Raw genomic sequence first — 17,453 nt, forward strand, 5'->3', positions numbered from 1 at the left:
GTGCACCACTAAAACAATTTCTCCCTGCCACTGTTATGCAGCAATGCCATCAGGTCAGATAACAGGATAAGAGAACTAAAGTCCTACAACACTCCAACAAATTAGTAACAAAGTCACATAAATTAGTTAAAAGGTTTACTTATCTTTGTGACTAGTTGAAATGTGAAGTCTGTAACACTGCTTGTAATATAACACAAAAAAGGCCCATCAATGGCTAAGTGCAAATAATCATAGGTAAACATCACAGTACATAGCAATTGCAATTTACAACAACTGTCTGTTCACTTCTAAGAGTTCACTAAGCGATGTTCCCTGACTAAGTCAGCCCTGGATGATAATCTATTACCAAATGGGTGGGACCTGCTCTTCTGTCATCCAAGTAGGCTTCTGTCTGTTGTTGTTCTGTCATTGGCAGATTGTACTCAGCTGGCAATTGGCCAAGGCGAAGTCGATATCTTCACCCTCAGTGCCGCTGATGGAACTTGCGCAAGTGGTGAGTCTTTATGGGACTGGCACTACCTCGAATCTTTGTGCCTGTGGTGATCTTGCCCTGGCTGTGTCTTGTTCTGATGACATAGCAGAACTGCTTTTGCTTCCCAGCTATACTTGCAGCTTTAAATTAATTGCAGAACCTCCCAGTGAGAAACATTTTGTTTTGATAGATTGTAGAAACATATTCCAAGATACACAGATGACTGCTGTTCTCAAGAAAAGTAGTCGTCTTCATGATAGGTTCTGAAGGCAACAAAAATTTCAGGAAGAGGAAGAAATGTATGAGAATCAAAGGATACACTAACATTAAATATAATGAACTGGTCGATGACTTAATCAAAAACTGCTGTTCAAAACAGTATTTTTAAAAACATCTTATTACCACCATCAGATATGATACCTACACTATATAGAAGAGCAAGGCACTAATTTTAAGATGAATATCAATCATCTGTATGCATTAAGGGAAACGTTTTGGACAAATACAATGAAACATTTCCTCAAAGCCCTGGTTTCACACAATTAAAGAAAATGAAAAAGGTATAAGTTCTAATTTGTATGTGATGTAATTGTGGATCATTCCCTAGTCATCTTCAATGAATCCACGTTCAAAATAATCCTTACTTCTCATGTGATGAAATAACAGTAGGGGATATCAATCACATTTTTTTCAAATGTAAATGATATGAAAACCAGCAAATCAATTTTATATAAAAGTTAATCACATCTCATCAGTCATTACCAACTACTGCAGTAACTCTTCTTTGTGGAATATATATATATATGTATATATATATATATATATATATTTTATGAAGAAGAGTTACTTTAGTAGTTGGCAATGGTTGATGATAGACTGTACATATAAAAATTTAAAACTGATTATGAAATTTTTAGATAAGTGTAACCATACTTTGTAAAATTCCAAAACACTTAGAGTTTGGTGTATGGCCTTCAGGCACAATTAATAATAATAATAATAATAATAAAAATAATAATCTTTGGATGTTCAGACATTTTTGTATTTTAGATGTAACAAAAATGAACAGGTAATGAAATGTCACTGAATAGTTTTTCTAATACTTGGATTCTGTGTTGCCAGGATAAAACCAAAGTTTGTTGAAATCCAGCTGCTTTACAGTGTGAGTCCAACAACATACTAAATAAGTTGTCATAAACATACAAGTACAAAGTGTCCCAACCACTTTGAAACAGATCTGTCAGTTGCTACTATTATGACGTGCAATTAGTGTTGCTACCAGTGTCTTTCATTTTGAGACTCTATTGCAACATTTGCATTTGTGTAACCCATTCTATATTGGAGATTCAGAAAATGTATTTTTTTCTTTGCTGTGTGTCCAAATATCTGATATGTGGTCAGAGAGAATTTTTGTTAAAATATACTTTGTTAATGCTAAGTCGACTTCATCTGAATGCATCAGAAAATATAAATTACTAATTGTTTGATACAAGTTCACATTTAATTTAAATATTTGGCATATATTTAATTTTCCTGCTTTTATTGGAAATTGTATTAGGTAAGACTACCAAATTTTTAAATTTTTGATAGAACATTTTCTCTTGTTACATATTTCTCTCATATTCTGTGGTTTTTATTTTTCTTCTTTTTTTCTTTCTTTTTACATGAATATTTGGTAATCTGTTGGTTACTTACAGGTGATCATATAGAAAAAGCTATACAACAATCACTACAAGAAGCAGAAAAGAATGGTATCAAAGGAAAAGATGTCACACCATATGTGCTGGAACAAGTACGCATTCTGACATCAGGGAAATCTCTTGACACAAGTATCCTTTCTTTTTTAGTGAGGGGTTGGGGTGTGATAGTTTAAATGTATATAGACTGCTGCAAAAAATATTAGTGCATCCTTTTAGAGGTTTCCAAATCATACAAGATTTATTGCTGCAACAGTATATATGGAGTTCAACATACAATTACATCTACAGATCAACAGGACAAGCAGTTGTGAGGTATCCACCCACCTGAAATACCCATACTAGTATACAGTGTAGCCTTCAGAGGCAGCCATGTAGGTGCTGACTCTGGCGTCCAGTTGATGATGATTTCTGTCCTGGGATATGTTATCCCATGCCTGCTCAACCAGTTCATGTGGTTCTGTAAGAGTTGTTGGTTGATGAGTTGCATGAGTCACTTTTTGTCCCATAATATTCCATATGTGCTCAATTGGAGACAAGTCCTGAGATCATGCTGGGCACAGAAGTTGCTGCATGTCATCCAGAGCTTGTTACCTTTCACAGGCAGTATGTGGATGAGCCTTATCCTGTTGGAACAACCATGGCCTTCCTGTTGCAAGAACAGCAAAAGAATGGGTCTAAAAATGTTCTGCATGTACCAAATGGTGGTTAGTGTCCCCTTCAGAAACACCAAATGTGAACAAGAGCTGTAGCTTATTGCATCCCAAACCATAAGACCTGGGGTGGGAGCCATGTGTCTTGGATAAATGCACTGCATGAGACAGCACTACTAGATCTCAAGTGTGCATGTCAATGCTGTGGCTAGAGGTGTGCATGCCCATAATCCTACTGCTAATAACTGGTTTGCAACAGTTCATGCTGACATGTCTGGGCTCCCAAGCCCTCTTATCTGTCCTCTGTAGCTGTATGATATACCACTGCTGCCCTTACAATACGGTGATCCTGGTAGGCATCTGTGCCATATGGACATCCAGAACTTCATCTAATGGTGCGAGCATGTTCACATGACTACTGATATCAGCACTGTGGCACAACTGATGCAGCATGCCTAACTTGTGTGACAATTCTCCAAAAGGACCATCCTGCCACTCAGGAGGCCACAATTTGACCCCTTTCAAAGTTTCTCCATTGGCCGTAGGAAACACATGTACATATCTATGGCTGTGTTGCCTGCTTGCTTCACACGTATGTCCCTCACTGAGATTTATGTCTGTGAGCATTCCCTATTAAAGGGTAGACACAGATGGCGCTCTGGTAGCTACACCACTACAGTGTCTGTTGGCAGAAATTTTGAAACCATTATCAGTACGTCTACTATTCCCCAAGTGACATATGCCATGATCAGATCAAAAGCGTATCATCATCTTTCCAAGTGCTCTAATTCACTTTTCCGGTAGTGTATGGTTTTTAAAATTGTTATTGCCTTAATTTGTACTCCTGTGGCTTCATTGGTGTAGCTCCATGTTGTTAAGCACTGTCTTTTGTTAATTTTTGGCACATAGATTACAAAAAGAATTTTAGAAATAGTATTGCACTTTTTAAGTAAAGAACGCATTTGCAGTATGAAATTGTTGCATGTTAGCAGGTAATAAGATCTTGAGCAATTTTTATCTAGTTTTCTCAGTTACTCTTTTGTTTTGAAATGAATTTTAAATTGGAAAAATGTGTCTATTCTTGGATTCTGCTTGACTGTGTAAGTTTATGATGAGATGGCATATATTTTTCCCTCACATTTACTATGGTAAAGTCAATTGATTGTGATATTTGGAAACAATTAGGACTAAGGTAAAAAAAAACAAAGTTAAAAAAGAATTCAACAATGTAGGTTTAAGAAAATTTTCACAATGTAGCCAAATAGTCATCTAAGCTAACAGGCTATTTGGACATCCATGAAATGAACAAACAATATAACCACATAATAGTTGTTCAGGAAAATCTATCAGCTGATATCACCCTAAAAAGAAGGCATACTTACATGCATTAATAAGCATTAGATGCTACAAAGAGGAATTTTAGTGGAAGCAGAACTTCAGCAAGAACCTAAATGAACAATATTTTTTTTTTCCATATCTTAGAAGAAATTGAAAAAAATCTAAAAATTGGATAAATGAGTTTCCCATAAATTATTATGAATGACATACAGAGTTTAAGTAGGTTTTAATTTTTTCTCTCATAGAAGATAAGTATTTCATTGTTACTCTAAATAGTGACATGTAATTGGAACTGATTGTCGTAACTTATGTAAAATGCTGAAAAATTCAGTTGAGAGTAGCTTGCTTAATGTAACTTCAGATATTGCTCTTGTGAGAAATAATGCAAAAATTGCTGCACAGTTGGCAATTAACTTGAAGAAACTTTCAAGGACAAAATGCAGGTAAGTAAATGTGTGTTTGTATGTAGGTTATGTAACTTGTATTCTCTTGCTGTAGTATTTACTGTTAAAAAGGAACATAAAAGGATGGGACATGGAATCTGTAACAGTTGGGTTTTGATGAGGATCAAATTATCTGTTTGTTATGTTCATGGCTTGCTGTGCATATTTAATGTTTTGCAAATTTGTGAGGTAATTGTGAGGACAATTTGAAAAGCTGCCAGCTAAACATGGATTGGGGAAGACAGAGCAATCAAATTTTTTCTGTTTATTCTTCTGGAAAAACAATAAGCTTCTCACAATAGCACTGTAATGACTTTATTTTAGTGTCAAAATTATTTGTTTTTCCCATAAAATTGTGGATTCAAAAGAGCACTCACTACACCAGTGTTTGTAAAATTTTCCCTTTCGGTAGACTAACAAACCCAGAGACTAAGGTGGAAGATTGAGTACTTCATTATTTTGATGGTTCATTTTCATGGTGTTTGTCACATGATACTGGAGTGTCATCCTCAAGAAATGTGATGAGTTCTAGCATCTCAAATGTTTCTGTTATGCATTCTTGATGGCTGTGTGACGGCTCTCCAGAACATTATAGTGTCAGTAACTGTGGACCCACACTGGATAAAACTAATGTTAAATACTTTGCTATCCTCAAAATGTTATCACTTTGCTGTTGATGGTAGATTCCTACCACTGAAATTCTGTGCACATTGGTAACCACATGTCACATCATAGAATTGACTGTCATTTGCTTTGAATGATATTGATGGGGTGTGAAAGCACGCAAGGGGAGGGGGATGGGTATGGGATTGTCATCCCCTGGCAGACACACACTAATTCCACGTAACACCAGCTTTGGCCTTTATAATAACCATAATTCAGTGAGGAAGAGTATCCACAGGTTTCTTCAGGGATGCCACATACAGCTGAAGCCATTTGCTGATGATTAGATAAATGCCTTATGTATTTATTGACAGGCTGAAGTATGCTATAGTCAGACACCTTTACAGGAAGGTAGTAACATGGATATTAATAAGTGCTGACAAGTCTCATTACTACCTCCTTGTTGAAGGTAAAAAAAAGTGCACAAGAGCAATAACACATATCCCAAAACAAGATACTTAAGTTAGCCCTGTTTGGATTATGAAAGGGTCTCATCATAAAACACACTATTTTTCACTTCACGAATCAAATTGTACAAAATTTAAATCAGTGAATGCTACTTATTGCATAAAGTGTGTAAATGCTGTGCAATTGTGTATCAGGAAACTGCAATATTTCACTTTGCTGATGATGCAAGTATCAAATGGTTCAAATGGCTCTGAGCACTATGGGACTTAACATCTATGGTCAACAGTCCCCTAGAACTTAGAACTACTTAAACCTAACTAACCTAAGGACATCACACAACACCCAGCCATCACGAGGCAGAGAAAATCCCTGACCCCGCCGGGAATCGAACCCGGGAACCCGGGCGTGGGAAGCGAGAACGCTACCGCATGACCACGAGATGCGGGCATGCAAGTATCATTATCAAGCCTAATAGAGAAACTTTAACACTTGAAAATGTAAATAATATTTTCCTGAAAATTAATTACTGTTTTTTTTTTCCCAAATGGGCCATCTGTGAACTTAGGTAAAACACAATACATGCAATTCTGTACTGTAAAAGGCTTGACCACATTGCTTGAAATAATACAGGAGGGAAAAGTAATCAGTGAAACAGAATATTCTAATTTCGTGGATGATTATGTTAATAAGAACATGTACTTGATGTCACATATCCTAAATCTTCTTAAGTGTGTTTGGTATGCAGCATTTACATTATGCAAATAGTAAACTATGGAGATGAAACTGTCAAAAGTTGAGATACATTTCCTATTTCATTCAGTAATGTCTTGTGTCATCTTATTCTATGACAGCTGTTCATTGTGGAATAAAATCTTCATTCTTAGAAATGTGTAATGGGGATAATATGCGGCACCAACTTATAGGACCTATTGTAGGTGACTCTTTAAATATTTGAGTGTAGTGACAAGAGTCTCATAGTGTATTTGCTCCCTTGTAAAGTTTATTGTCAACTACAAATCACAGATCAAAAATAACGTTCATAAATATAATACTAGAAGGAGAAATGACACTCTACCCATCATTCATCATTGCTGTAGCACAGAAGAGAGTGAGGCATTCAGACACAAACATCTTTGACCACCTACCAAGTGATCTGAAGAATTTAATAGAGAGAGAGAGAGAGAGAGAGAGAGAGAGAGAGAGAGAGAGAGAGATCAACTTTCAAGAAAATTTTATCTGTTTTTTCAAATGTGAAGTATATTCTTTAGGCTTGGTTATGATACATACATCATCAGCAACAAGAACTATTATGCCCCATGGATGTATCATGACCAGTCATATGCATAGGACGATTCAAAAGTTTGCAAACAAATTGAAGAAGTTGATAGAGGAGTTGAAATACAACTATTATAGAATAGGAACGTATGGTCTTGGAAGTAATGCTGAGCATCTGCAGACTTTTGTATGCCAGGAATGGCGAAATCAACTAGGTATTCATCAAAAAATTCTTTCAGAATTGTTAGAGGCTGTACCACACAACATACATCGTCAGATGTGGATGCGACTACAAGGAGCACCTTGCTCAGATGCCCCCTGAATTTCTTTTAGGGATGGGGGTGGGAGTGGGGTTGAGGACTGAGGATGAGGATGAGGATGGGGGTGGGGTTGGGGTGGGGGGCATAGCAAGAGTCCCTTGTATTTGACAACTGTTCCTGATGAAGAAACACTTCTCGCCAGGATATTTGCAGCATCGGATGAGGTTTGCATGGTACCTAGTGTATTGGATAGAGCACTTTAGTATTTTCTGTGTATATGTTATGCCTGTATTGAATGTGATTGTCATGATTTTAAACACTGTAATGTGCTGCGTTGTTGAGTAAACAGTACATTATCAATGGTGAACTTAAGACACATGTGTGCTGGTTGTCCATGTTGCTCCTGACATTCCAAAGCTTTTACTGCCTTATGATTACTTCCAGAGCTATAAGTTTCCTGAGTGTTCTATTATAAGTTCTTAATCAACTCCATCAATCTGTATGCAACTTTGTGAATTGCCCTCTGTATAACAGAAACAAAAGCAGACCAAATACCAAGCCTGCGGTGATTATTCCGTGGTCTGAAGATTATGTACCATGTATAAACTCTTGGGGAGGCTGTTACTGCAGGTATTTGCATCCTTTTAGTTAGGTAGGACAAAACCCAGTTACCAATAAGATGTCTGATACCATAAAATTAAATTTGAGCTCCACTAGGAGAATACTATGAACTGCACAGTCAAATGTATTTGATAAGTGACAGAAAATACCAGTTGGCTGTTTCTTCTCATCTAAACTTTATGTAATCTAATTTGTGAATTGAAAAATCGCATGTTCTGTGGAGAGACAGTTTTGAAATCCAAATTGATACTGGCTAAGTATTTCATTTTTAGAGAGGTGTGTTGTGGTTCATACAGACATCATCTTTTCCAGTACCTTGAAGACAGAGATAAGCTGTGAGAGTAGTCAGCAATTATTATTGTGAAAGGGGTCTGATAAGTCTGTCTGAAAATATTCCTTCTAATAATGATGTACTGAATATGTGACAGAATCTACTGCATTTATGTGGAGAACAGAATTTAAGTAATTTACTTGAGATACCATCAACTCCATGAAAGTTTTGGCTGTTGAGGGAATTAATTACATCCTTAATGTCCTCAGCAGACCCTCAACTAATGTTAATATGCCTCTGTGTTTGTGGCACTGGCATTGCTTCTTGCATGTATTCTACTGATTTATCCCTTGAAATGTCTTTGTCAATCTTCTGCTGCTTCCAGAAAGTGATTATTAAATAAATTGCCTATCTTACTGCTGTAATTTATTTAATAACGAAAGCCTCACATTCCTTAACTGAATTCCCAGTTTCTCTTTTAACTTTTGCCCTTATAGATTTAATTGTGTTATCTGAGTTATTTATTTTAGTCATTATGAAGAGGCAATTCCATTTTCTATCCTAGCTGTTATATAATCACAGTCATTTGTACTGTGATTACTGATTCCAACTGTTTACCATTTTCAAGTGCACACTGCTATATTCATAATTTTGCAGAGACACCCTTGGTGGGTGTATACAAATGTTCATCTGTCACTTTACTACTTAACCATAGTCATCATAAACATGAGTGAGAACAACTTTTCATATTAGTCAACATTTCAGATAGGGAATGTTTTTCTTACTCATGTTTACTATGACAGTGGTTACATATCAAAATGACAGATGTATGTTTGTATGCATCCACAAAGGGTGAAAGTGTTAATTTACAAACACAGGAGAGTGGATTTAAAAATACCAAACAGCCGAAATCAGAAAATTATGGTATAAATGACAGTGACTGTATAACAACGAGTATGGAAAATGCAATTGTTTACAATAATTTTGAAGCTGTTGTACCTAAAATGAAAAAAGTATTATTCTTAGGTTTTTATTTTTTCAGTTACTTTCCTTATGACAACAATGTATGCTGTGTAATATAATATGAAATCAGCTCTACTTCTATGTTTGTCCTAACTGTTTCATAGAATTTCATTCTTCCTGCAGTTTTTAAAGATTAGTAGAAACCCATCTACAAATACATTAAATTTGAAACCGAAATCAGTAATAGCGTACACATCCCTTCAGTCATCTTCTGTAAGGCAGTTTGTTAATTACTCTAATTGTTTTGGATCCATTTCCTTGTAATTAAGTGAGTTACATAGTGTGGCTAGTTGTGAATCATAGTCAGGGAGGCCACTCCCTTCAGTCATCTTCTGTAAGGCAGTTTGTTAATTACTCTAATTGTTTTGGAGCCATTTCCTTGTAATTAAGTAAGTTACATAGTGTGGCTAGTTGTGAATCATAGTCAGGGAGGCCACTCCCAACTGGGTAGACATGGATTGAAAAAGTGGCCAAGAGAGAGAGAGAGAGAGAGAGAGAGAGAGAGAGAGAGAGAGAGAGAGAGAGAGGAGAGCAGCAGTGGGAAAGGTCAAAATCACCCCATCATACTTTTTAGTGTCATATCCAGTTTTCTTACCGTGTTCATGAAATCATATGAATTTCCTAATTTTTTCTATTCTTCATGGTGATGTATAAGGATTTACAACATATTTACAATGCCTTGTGCATTTCATTCGATATACATAGAATGTCAAGAAGAGTCACTTTGACACTGCTGTAATTTCTCTTCTGAATATATGTAAATAATCCCACAATGCAGTGCCAACTATCAGCAATAATGCAGAATTGTTGATGCTCATTGTTACATTTCAACACATGTACATTCCAGTCTTCCACAATCAATGCCCTGTAACATTCTTTGTACGTGAGAAATTTTTCTAACATGTCTGGTCAACATGGATGTTCTGATGAAGTAGTCTTTCATTTCTTAGAGAATTTCAATGTTGAATTAGAAATTGACTTCACTGATGAAGATGAGGACTTTGTACCAAAAGCAAGTGAAGATTAGGACAATGTAAATGAGAAGGGATTAGTAGAGGAGGATTAAAACGCTGATCTAAGTCAATCCTCACCTCATTCACCACTGCATGCCCAGCCGAATGTCTCTACAAAGATGGTCACTAGGGATAGTATAGAATGGGAGACTGCTAATTTTTTACCTTCTGTGATAAGGTCAGCTGTGAGCATTCTAAAGGAAGAAGGTCCCACTATTTACGCTAGCCATCATATGTGCTTAGGGTGTCATTTGTACAAAAAGCATGTCCCCAGAAGATCTTTGATCGTTTTCTTGGGAGCCTACTTTCATCGAGGACATTATACCAAAGGACAGTTTTCAGGAAATTCTCAGCTATCTCTTTTTTTGATGAAAAATCAACCCAAACTGAATGGATGCTAGCCAGCAAATTCGCTCTTGTATTTGGAATCATGGAAAACAATATTTATTCTTATGGCCATGCAGAAAATGTAAACATAGATGAGCAACTGTTACCAAACAATACAAGATGCAGATCCACTCATTACATGCCCAAGCAATCCAAAAAATATGGTCTCAAATTTGGCAGCAGCTGATGTAGCAACAAAGTACGTATTAATGCTTTCTCAAGAAAGAAGATACACATGGAGAGAAGCAACCACTCGAAGAATATGTCATTCTGTCTCATGGAATAATTTCTAAACGGAGGAAGGAATATGATGATGGACAGCATCCTCACATCTTTTTAACTTGCTAAGAAGTTAAAGTGAAGGAAAACCTCATTAGTTGGTACAGGAAAAAGATCTGTCACAAAATACCTGTTGAGGTAAAGAGGCCAAATACTAAAATACACTCCACCACCATCTTCCACTTGACTGGCAACACAGACTGCTCCATGAATGCATACCAAGGAAAGAAAATAAAAAAAATATTCTTCTGAGTACACTGCACAGTGAAGTAGCAGTAAACAATGAAGGAAACAGTAAACTTGAAACCATAACGTACTATGATGCAACAAAGAGTAAGGTGGATGTGGTTGATTAAACTGTTGTGACTCGCCAATCTTTCAAAGTGCCGCCACACAGTTACGCGTGTCCTCTACATGCGGTGCTATCTGCCAGCCATGCAGCAGCAGCGCCATAAGCCACCAGCCAGCCAGCGCTGCTAGACTCAGACTCAGTTATGATTTGACTGTTAAAGTGTACACACATCTTTCTCTGTTTACTTGATCTGTGACTTTCATGTATTGCGTCTTCCTTGAAATGTATATGTTCGACTTGAAGTTATAACAATTGGCGACGAGGTAGTGATTTTTCTTTTCCATCGTTGACCCACATGTTCCCATGGCTACTTTAGAGCAACTATTGCAATGTCTCATAGAACAGCAAACGCTTCTCACAAATGCAATTCGTGATTTCGTCATGGCATCAAATGCAGGGCATCTCTCGTCATTGTCTCTACTTCCTTTTCCTCCTTACGACGAGATGGCAGAAGACTGGTCTGATTATGAAAAATGTCTTTGACATCACTTCTTGGCATTTCATTTCGTGGACGAACAAACATGTAAGTCTCTGTTCCTTTCATGTGGGGGACTGATGACCTTTGCTGTTTAGTCCCCCTTAAACATCCCAACAACCACCACCACCTTTCATGGATGTCACCTCAAATGTATCGGGTGTTGTCGCAATTGGCTCCTTTGAGAGATCCTGCGTCTTTGTTCTTTGCTGAAATGTGCTCTATTTTCAAAAGCAAACATATGTGGTAGCCTCTTGTGTTGCCTTTTATTGTTGTCAAAAACAACCGAATCAATCCTATCGCGCTTGGGCTGCTGAATTTCACGGCCTCAGTAGAAGGTGCCAATTTGTTACTGAAGTCTACAAAGAATCCTACGCCGATTCCATGGTATGAGATGCTATTATCCGATCAGTGCCCGACATAGAAGTTAGGCAATGTGCCCTTCAGTTGGCAAATCCTACTCTAGATGAAGTCCTATCCATCGCTCAGTCTTTTGAAATTTCTCGCGCCGCTGGAGCGCAAATAGAGGCATGGGGCGACGTTGGGGAAATACAACCTCTGTGTGATGTTGACGAAGCGTGTGGCGTGTCCCCGCCGGCCAATGAGGCCGTAGTACACTCCCAAGCACAGCCTCGGCCTAACTGTAAACAAACCTCTAAGAAACTGCAGCAAAATCCACAGCAACTTCCTTCATGTCCGCTGTATTTTATGAAACACTCATGAGAAGATTGTCCACAATGTTGGGCCGTGTGTCACAAATGCAAAAAAAAGGGTCATGTGTAATCCGTTTGCAAATCCGACCGCATACATGATGTTCATGTACATGATGCTGATTCTGATTCTGTGTTGTCTGTCAATTGTACTTCTTCCCTTTCAGAGAAGTTATTCATCACTGTCCAAATACTTGGTCGAGATGTTCGCATGCAGGTGGATACTGGTTCTGCTGCCACTATTATCAGTTCTCAGACATATCTTCAGTTGGATTCTCCAATCCTGTCACTAGGCAATTACGGACGTACAATAAACAGAAGATTTCTCTCTTGGGACAATTTGATGCTGAGGTATCTTACAAATCTGTTGTTCGCACTGTTCCCATATTTGTGGTTGACCATAGTAACATGGAGAATCTTTTTGGTTTTGATGCCTTTCGCGTTTTTGGGTTCTCCATAGATGACTCTGTCAATATCGTCTCTGATGTTATTCCTTACACTCAATTGGATTCCTTGTTGATGACATTTTCATCCCTTTTTTCTCCTGGGTTAGGCCATGCAAACGACTTTGAAGCTCATATCACGCTCAAACCCACTGTTCGGCCTAAGTTTTTTCGGGCTCGGCCTGTTCCTGTGGCCCTTAGTGATCAGGTCAACCAGTGAGTGGTCCTCTCCTGTCATTATCATTGCTAAGCCAAATTGTGATATTCATCTCTGTGGCGATTTCAAAGCCATTGTAAATGCTTAATGCCTTATCGACACTTACCCTATGCCTCGACTGAAGAATTGTTCACTAATCTTGCTGGAGGCCAGTATTTTTCTAAACTTGACCTGTCAGAAGCTTATCATCAACTTCCTCTCAGCGCTGCTTCCCAGCAGTTTCTGGTCCTTAACACGCCTTTCAGCCTCTATCAATACCAACGATTGCCGTTTGGGGTTGGTAGCACCCCTGCTCTCTTTCAGCGATTCTTGGAACAATTATTGCTCACTGTCCCTGGGTGTATAAATTACCAGGACGACATTGTTGTCACTGGCTCCACCGCTGGTGAACATCTTCAGAATCTCTTCACACTTTTTCATGTCTTACAGACTGCCAGTCTTAAGTGTAATCTTCAGAAATCAAAATTTTTTCAGACATCTATCACGTACTTGGGGTTTCAACTCTCTCGGGATGCTATTCATCCGCTTCAGCAAACTGTCGCTGCGATCGATGCCCTTCCTCGCCCTACATCTGTTAAGGAACTGCAGGCCTTCTTGGGGAAAATAGCATACTATCACAAGTTTTTACTGTCTGCTGCTTCGGTGGCTCAGATGTTGCATCGCCTGTTGCATAAAAACGTGCCTTTTCACTGATCCGTCTTAAGGCTCACCGGCCACTTGACCATCTTCTTCTTCTGTGTGAATGCACAAACAGTGCCTGAGCTCTTATGGGAATTGGCAAAGCGCCGCGAGTAATGAGTATAATGGGCGGGGGCACGACGAATGTAGTGCAGGACAATATGTTGAGAATGTGGGTTTTGCGGGAGGTGTGCCAGAGATAAATCCCTGCAGTCGTGCTATCCTCTGTGTCCTCGGTGGCTCAGATGGATAGAGTGTCTGCCATGTAAGCAGGAGATCCCAGGTTTGAGTCCCGGTCGGGGCACACATTTTCATCTGTTCCTGTTGACGGATGTCAATGCCTGTAAGCAGCTAAGGGTGTTCATTTCATTGTAATTTGATTCAAAGTTAGACCATTGGCTCTCATGGACATTGCTCAAACTAACTGAGCTATTCAAGCAAAACTCACAAGTATCTTACAAATCTTCAATTCTGCCAGTACCTCTCTCTTACATTTCAAACTCAACAGAAAGTCAGCTGAAAACCATGCTGGACTAGAGCTCATAATAGAAAGTATCTCACATAGAATGCACTATCCACAGTACAGAGGTGCATTTTCAGAATGAATCTAACACACTACAAATTAATATGATGTTACACTGGGACTGTTGCCTTTTGTTGGAAAAACTTTTGTAGGCTGAGCTTGTGCTACTCCTCCTCTGCTTCGATTCCTCTACGCTACTTTTCAAACTCCCTGAAAGTTCTCCTATGATCCTCGCAGTATTATCAGCATTGTAGGAAAGGACATCATGGCAAATGGATTAATCACTGCTTAGAACAGGCTGTTCCAGCTCGAGATCTTACCTGTTGGCAGCTGGGCTTGGGCAGGTGATGGCAAACAGTGGACATGCTGGCAATACAGCAGCTGGGCTGTTGCATACACAACTGTACTACATCAGCCAAGCAGAGACAGGCCAGAGTACTGTATTGCAGTGCCTTTGTTGTTAAGGAGAATGATGCAGTGGTCCTTCAGACATGCATGCATGTCTAAAGGGACACCACAGCATTCTTCTCAACAACAACAGCTCGGTATCAGCAGATAAATGCTGCAGTGCCTGTGTTGTTAAGAAGAATGATGTAATTTCCCTTCGGACATGCATCCATGTGCTCCTCTGTCAGGAATTACATAATATGTGTGAGTACAGGCTGTGATGCAGGAATAACAACAAATGGAAGTTTGGGTCCGGCCATGAGTTATGCAAGGATAGCCAAAGCAGTTAAGGCGTTGGCTCACATAAAGCAGGAAATCTGGGTTCATTGTGGTCACTCCTTATACAGGTGATGTTTGTTCGTCTTCTCAAATTTGCAACTGTGAATACACTTCATGTATTTCATGTGTATTGGCAGGAGTGACCAAGATGTTCAAGCAAGTGCAACTTGTAAGGCAATAGCCTTTACAAGCTGCACTTGCCTGCTGGTGATATAAGGGATGTCTGGGAGCAGCATTCAGGTATATTTCCTACCTGGCACAGAACTGTAACCTGTCAGAAAGTTTCAAACCACTCTGTACTTCAGTGCAGTGTAGAATATTCATTCTGGTTACTTGATTTATTTAAATATTTTCCTAAATAATGGAAACCAGTTAGATACTTTTTTAAAAAATTGTCTGTTATTGATTGGATGTGAGCCAAAGATGCTGATATCTTGTGCAACAGAGATAAACTACTAAGTTAAAAATCTCATTGTTTTTTGTAGACGAACAGAAGGTCCATCAGTCCATGGAAAGAACATTCCCTCGAAAGAGACCTCAGAGAAACAGCTGGTGAGTTTATACTTGGATTATTGTATTAAATGTTAGTCTCAGTAAGTGCTGATAAACTGTTTTAAGGAACTGCAATTACACATCAGATTTTAAGCACACAGGACAATAAATTAACCACACACATGAGACATTGTATAACACCACTTTTAGCCATGAAAAAGGGACTCGGTTTGGTGAGGAAGAGAATTCACAAGTTTCTTCATGCATGCCATATCTAAGTGCAGACACTCATAGGTGATGAGATCCTATGAGCTCATGAATTTTGGGGATGTTAATTGATTTCTTCACCTGCTGTTTTGAATAGTCCCAGACATTTCTTATGGTTTTATGATTGTGTGATTCAGCAAGCCAGTTGAGGCACAATAGGGTGCCTGAATGTTGAAAAACTAGGAAAAAGTAATGCAGTGTTGTGAACATGACTTGTTATCTAGGAAGATGATACACATCATGAAGATATAGAAGAAAGGGCAACACTTAGTCATAAAAATGTTTAAACAAACATGCTGGTCCATTTTTATGGCAACATGAATAAGTGAACATAAGCCATAGCCAAAGAACACATTCAAAACATCAAAAAACCACCCCCAGGCTGAACTGCATCCTCCACACACCATATGTTAGCCTTTGCGTTTTTGGTGCACTTGATGCCTTGCATAATTTGAAAAGAGGCAAAATTGTGACTCATGCTGATTCATTTGTAGGTTACACAATGGCAGACTATGGTTATTGGTAGGATACTGGGACACTCAGGCTCATCTACACCAAAACATTTGTGTGCTCCATGCTTACTTGTTTATTTTTATTAAGCATCAGTTTCATCAAGTACCGTATTTACTCGAATCTAAGCCGCACTCGAATCTAAGCCGCACCTGAAATTTGAGACTCGAAATTCAAGGGCAGAGAAAAGTTTTAGGCCGCACCTTCAAATCCAAACAAAGTTGGTCCATTGTAATATGAGACACAATTTAGATCGAATGAAAGACGATACAGCTACAATAGTTTGGTTCGAGTCGTAAGCTTAGCAGTTACGGTTTACCAGGTAGCCATTGCTATGCGTCAGGCGCTCCGTCCGTATTTATACGGGTACCCTTCTTTTTTCACGTGCTTCGTCTGGTTTGAATCGATTGCTTATTTTGCTTTGATCTGGTAAGTGCCGTTTTCTTTGTTATAGGTGTTAACGTCACTCTAAGCTGAAAATGCATTACTGTACTGCGTCATGCATTGTTTGTCGCATTCTGATAGTGCGTGTTTACGGCCTGTCGCCGCCCGCGGCATGGCTTGCTTTTGTGCGCGCTACCGCCGCTTACGATTAAAAAAAGAGAGGAATTGTCTCATTAGCGAAACAATGGCAAATGACTGCTACTTGTTGTTACTTACACTGCTGCTTTCTTTGATAATGATCAACAAGAACCAAATAATAGACTGCGTATTATAGATCATGTTCTGAACGAGAGTTAGGCGAAAATTTTTCTCCGTTTGAAAATCTTTGCGGCCGCTTCTTTAGTAAATCAAATTCTGCACAGAAATTAGTCATTTTAGATTTAAAAATCTAGTCAGTTGCCGTGCTTCATTTCTGACTGTATCACTATTAGGCATAAAAATAATACGAATATAAACAGGACACGATACGTATTTTCTTCCGCGTTTGCTGTTGTCTCACTCTAGTTTCGTAGTTTATTAGGCAGACAGGATTTAAATGAGATAGCAACAACAGGAAAGAATACATGGCAAAATGTTTATATTCGTACTATTCTTATGGTGAAGAGAATACTGCATGTGATTCACATTTCATCAGGTTCCTATTAGCAACAGTCTTGCCAGTCGGATTTTCGTAGTACATTGAAATTCTGCTACTTTCGAAGATGAAAATACGTAATTTGTATTTACTTCGTTGGATAATGTATGAAAATGCAGTGGTCGAAACTCGGAGCGGAGAAAAAAAAGCTCGTCTTCCACCTTTTTTCTTTATTTATT

The 17,453-nt window shown here is 38.5% G+C and overlaps 1 protein-coding gene across 1 annotated transcript in view; it reads left to right on the forward strand.

Moving 5' to 3' along the window:
* LOC126455588 (pseudouridine-5'-phosphate glycosidase-like) overlaps positions 1-17,453 on the forward strand; it is a 135,764-nt gene that overhangs the window by 96,300 nt on the left and 22,011 nt on the right. The window contains exons 7-9 of the mRNA XM_050091346.1: positions 2,170-2,301; positions 4,522-4,603; positions 15,413-15,479. Coding sequence (XP_049947303.1) covers positions 2,170-2,301; positions 4,522-4,603; positions 15,413-15,479 — 281 coding nt within the window. The remainder of the gene's footprint in view (positions 1-2,169; positions 2,302-4,521; positions 4,604-15,412; positions 15,480-17,453) is intronic.

This window comes from Schistocerca serialis, chromosome 2 (assembly GCF_023864345.2).
Source record: "Schistocerca serialis cubense isolate TAMUIC-IGC-003099 chromosome 2, iqSchSeri2.2, whole genome shotgun sequence".
Classification (NCBI taxonomy): Eukaryota; Metazoa; Arthropoda; class Insecta; order Orthoptera; family Acrididae; genus Schistocerca; species Schistocerca serialis.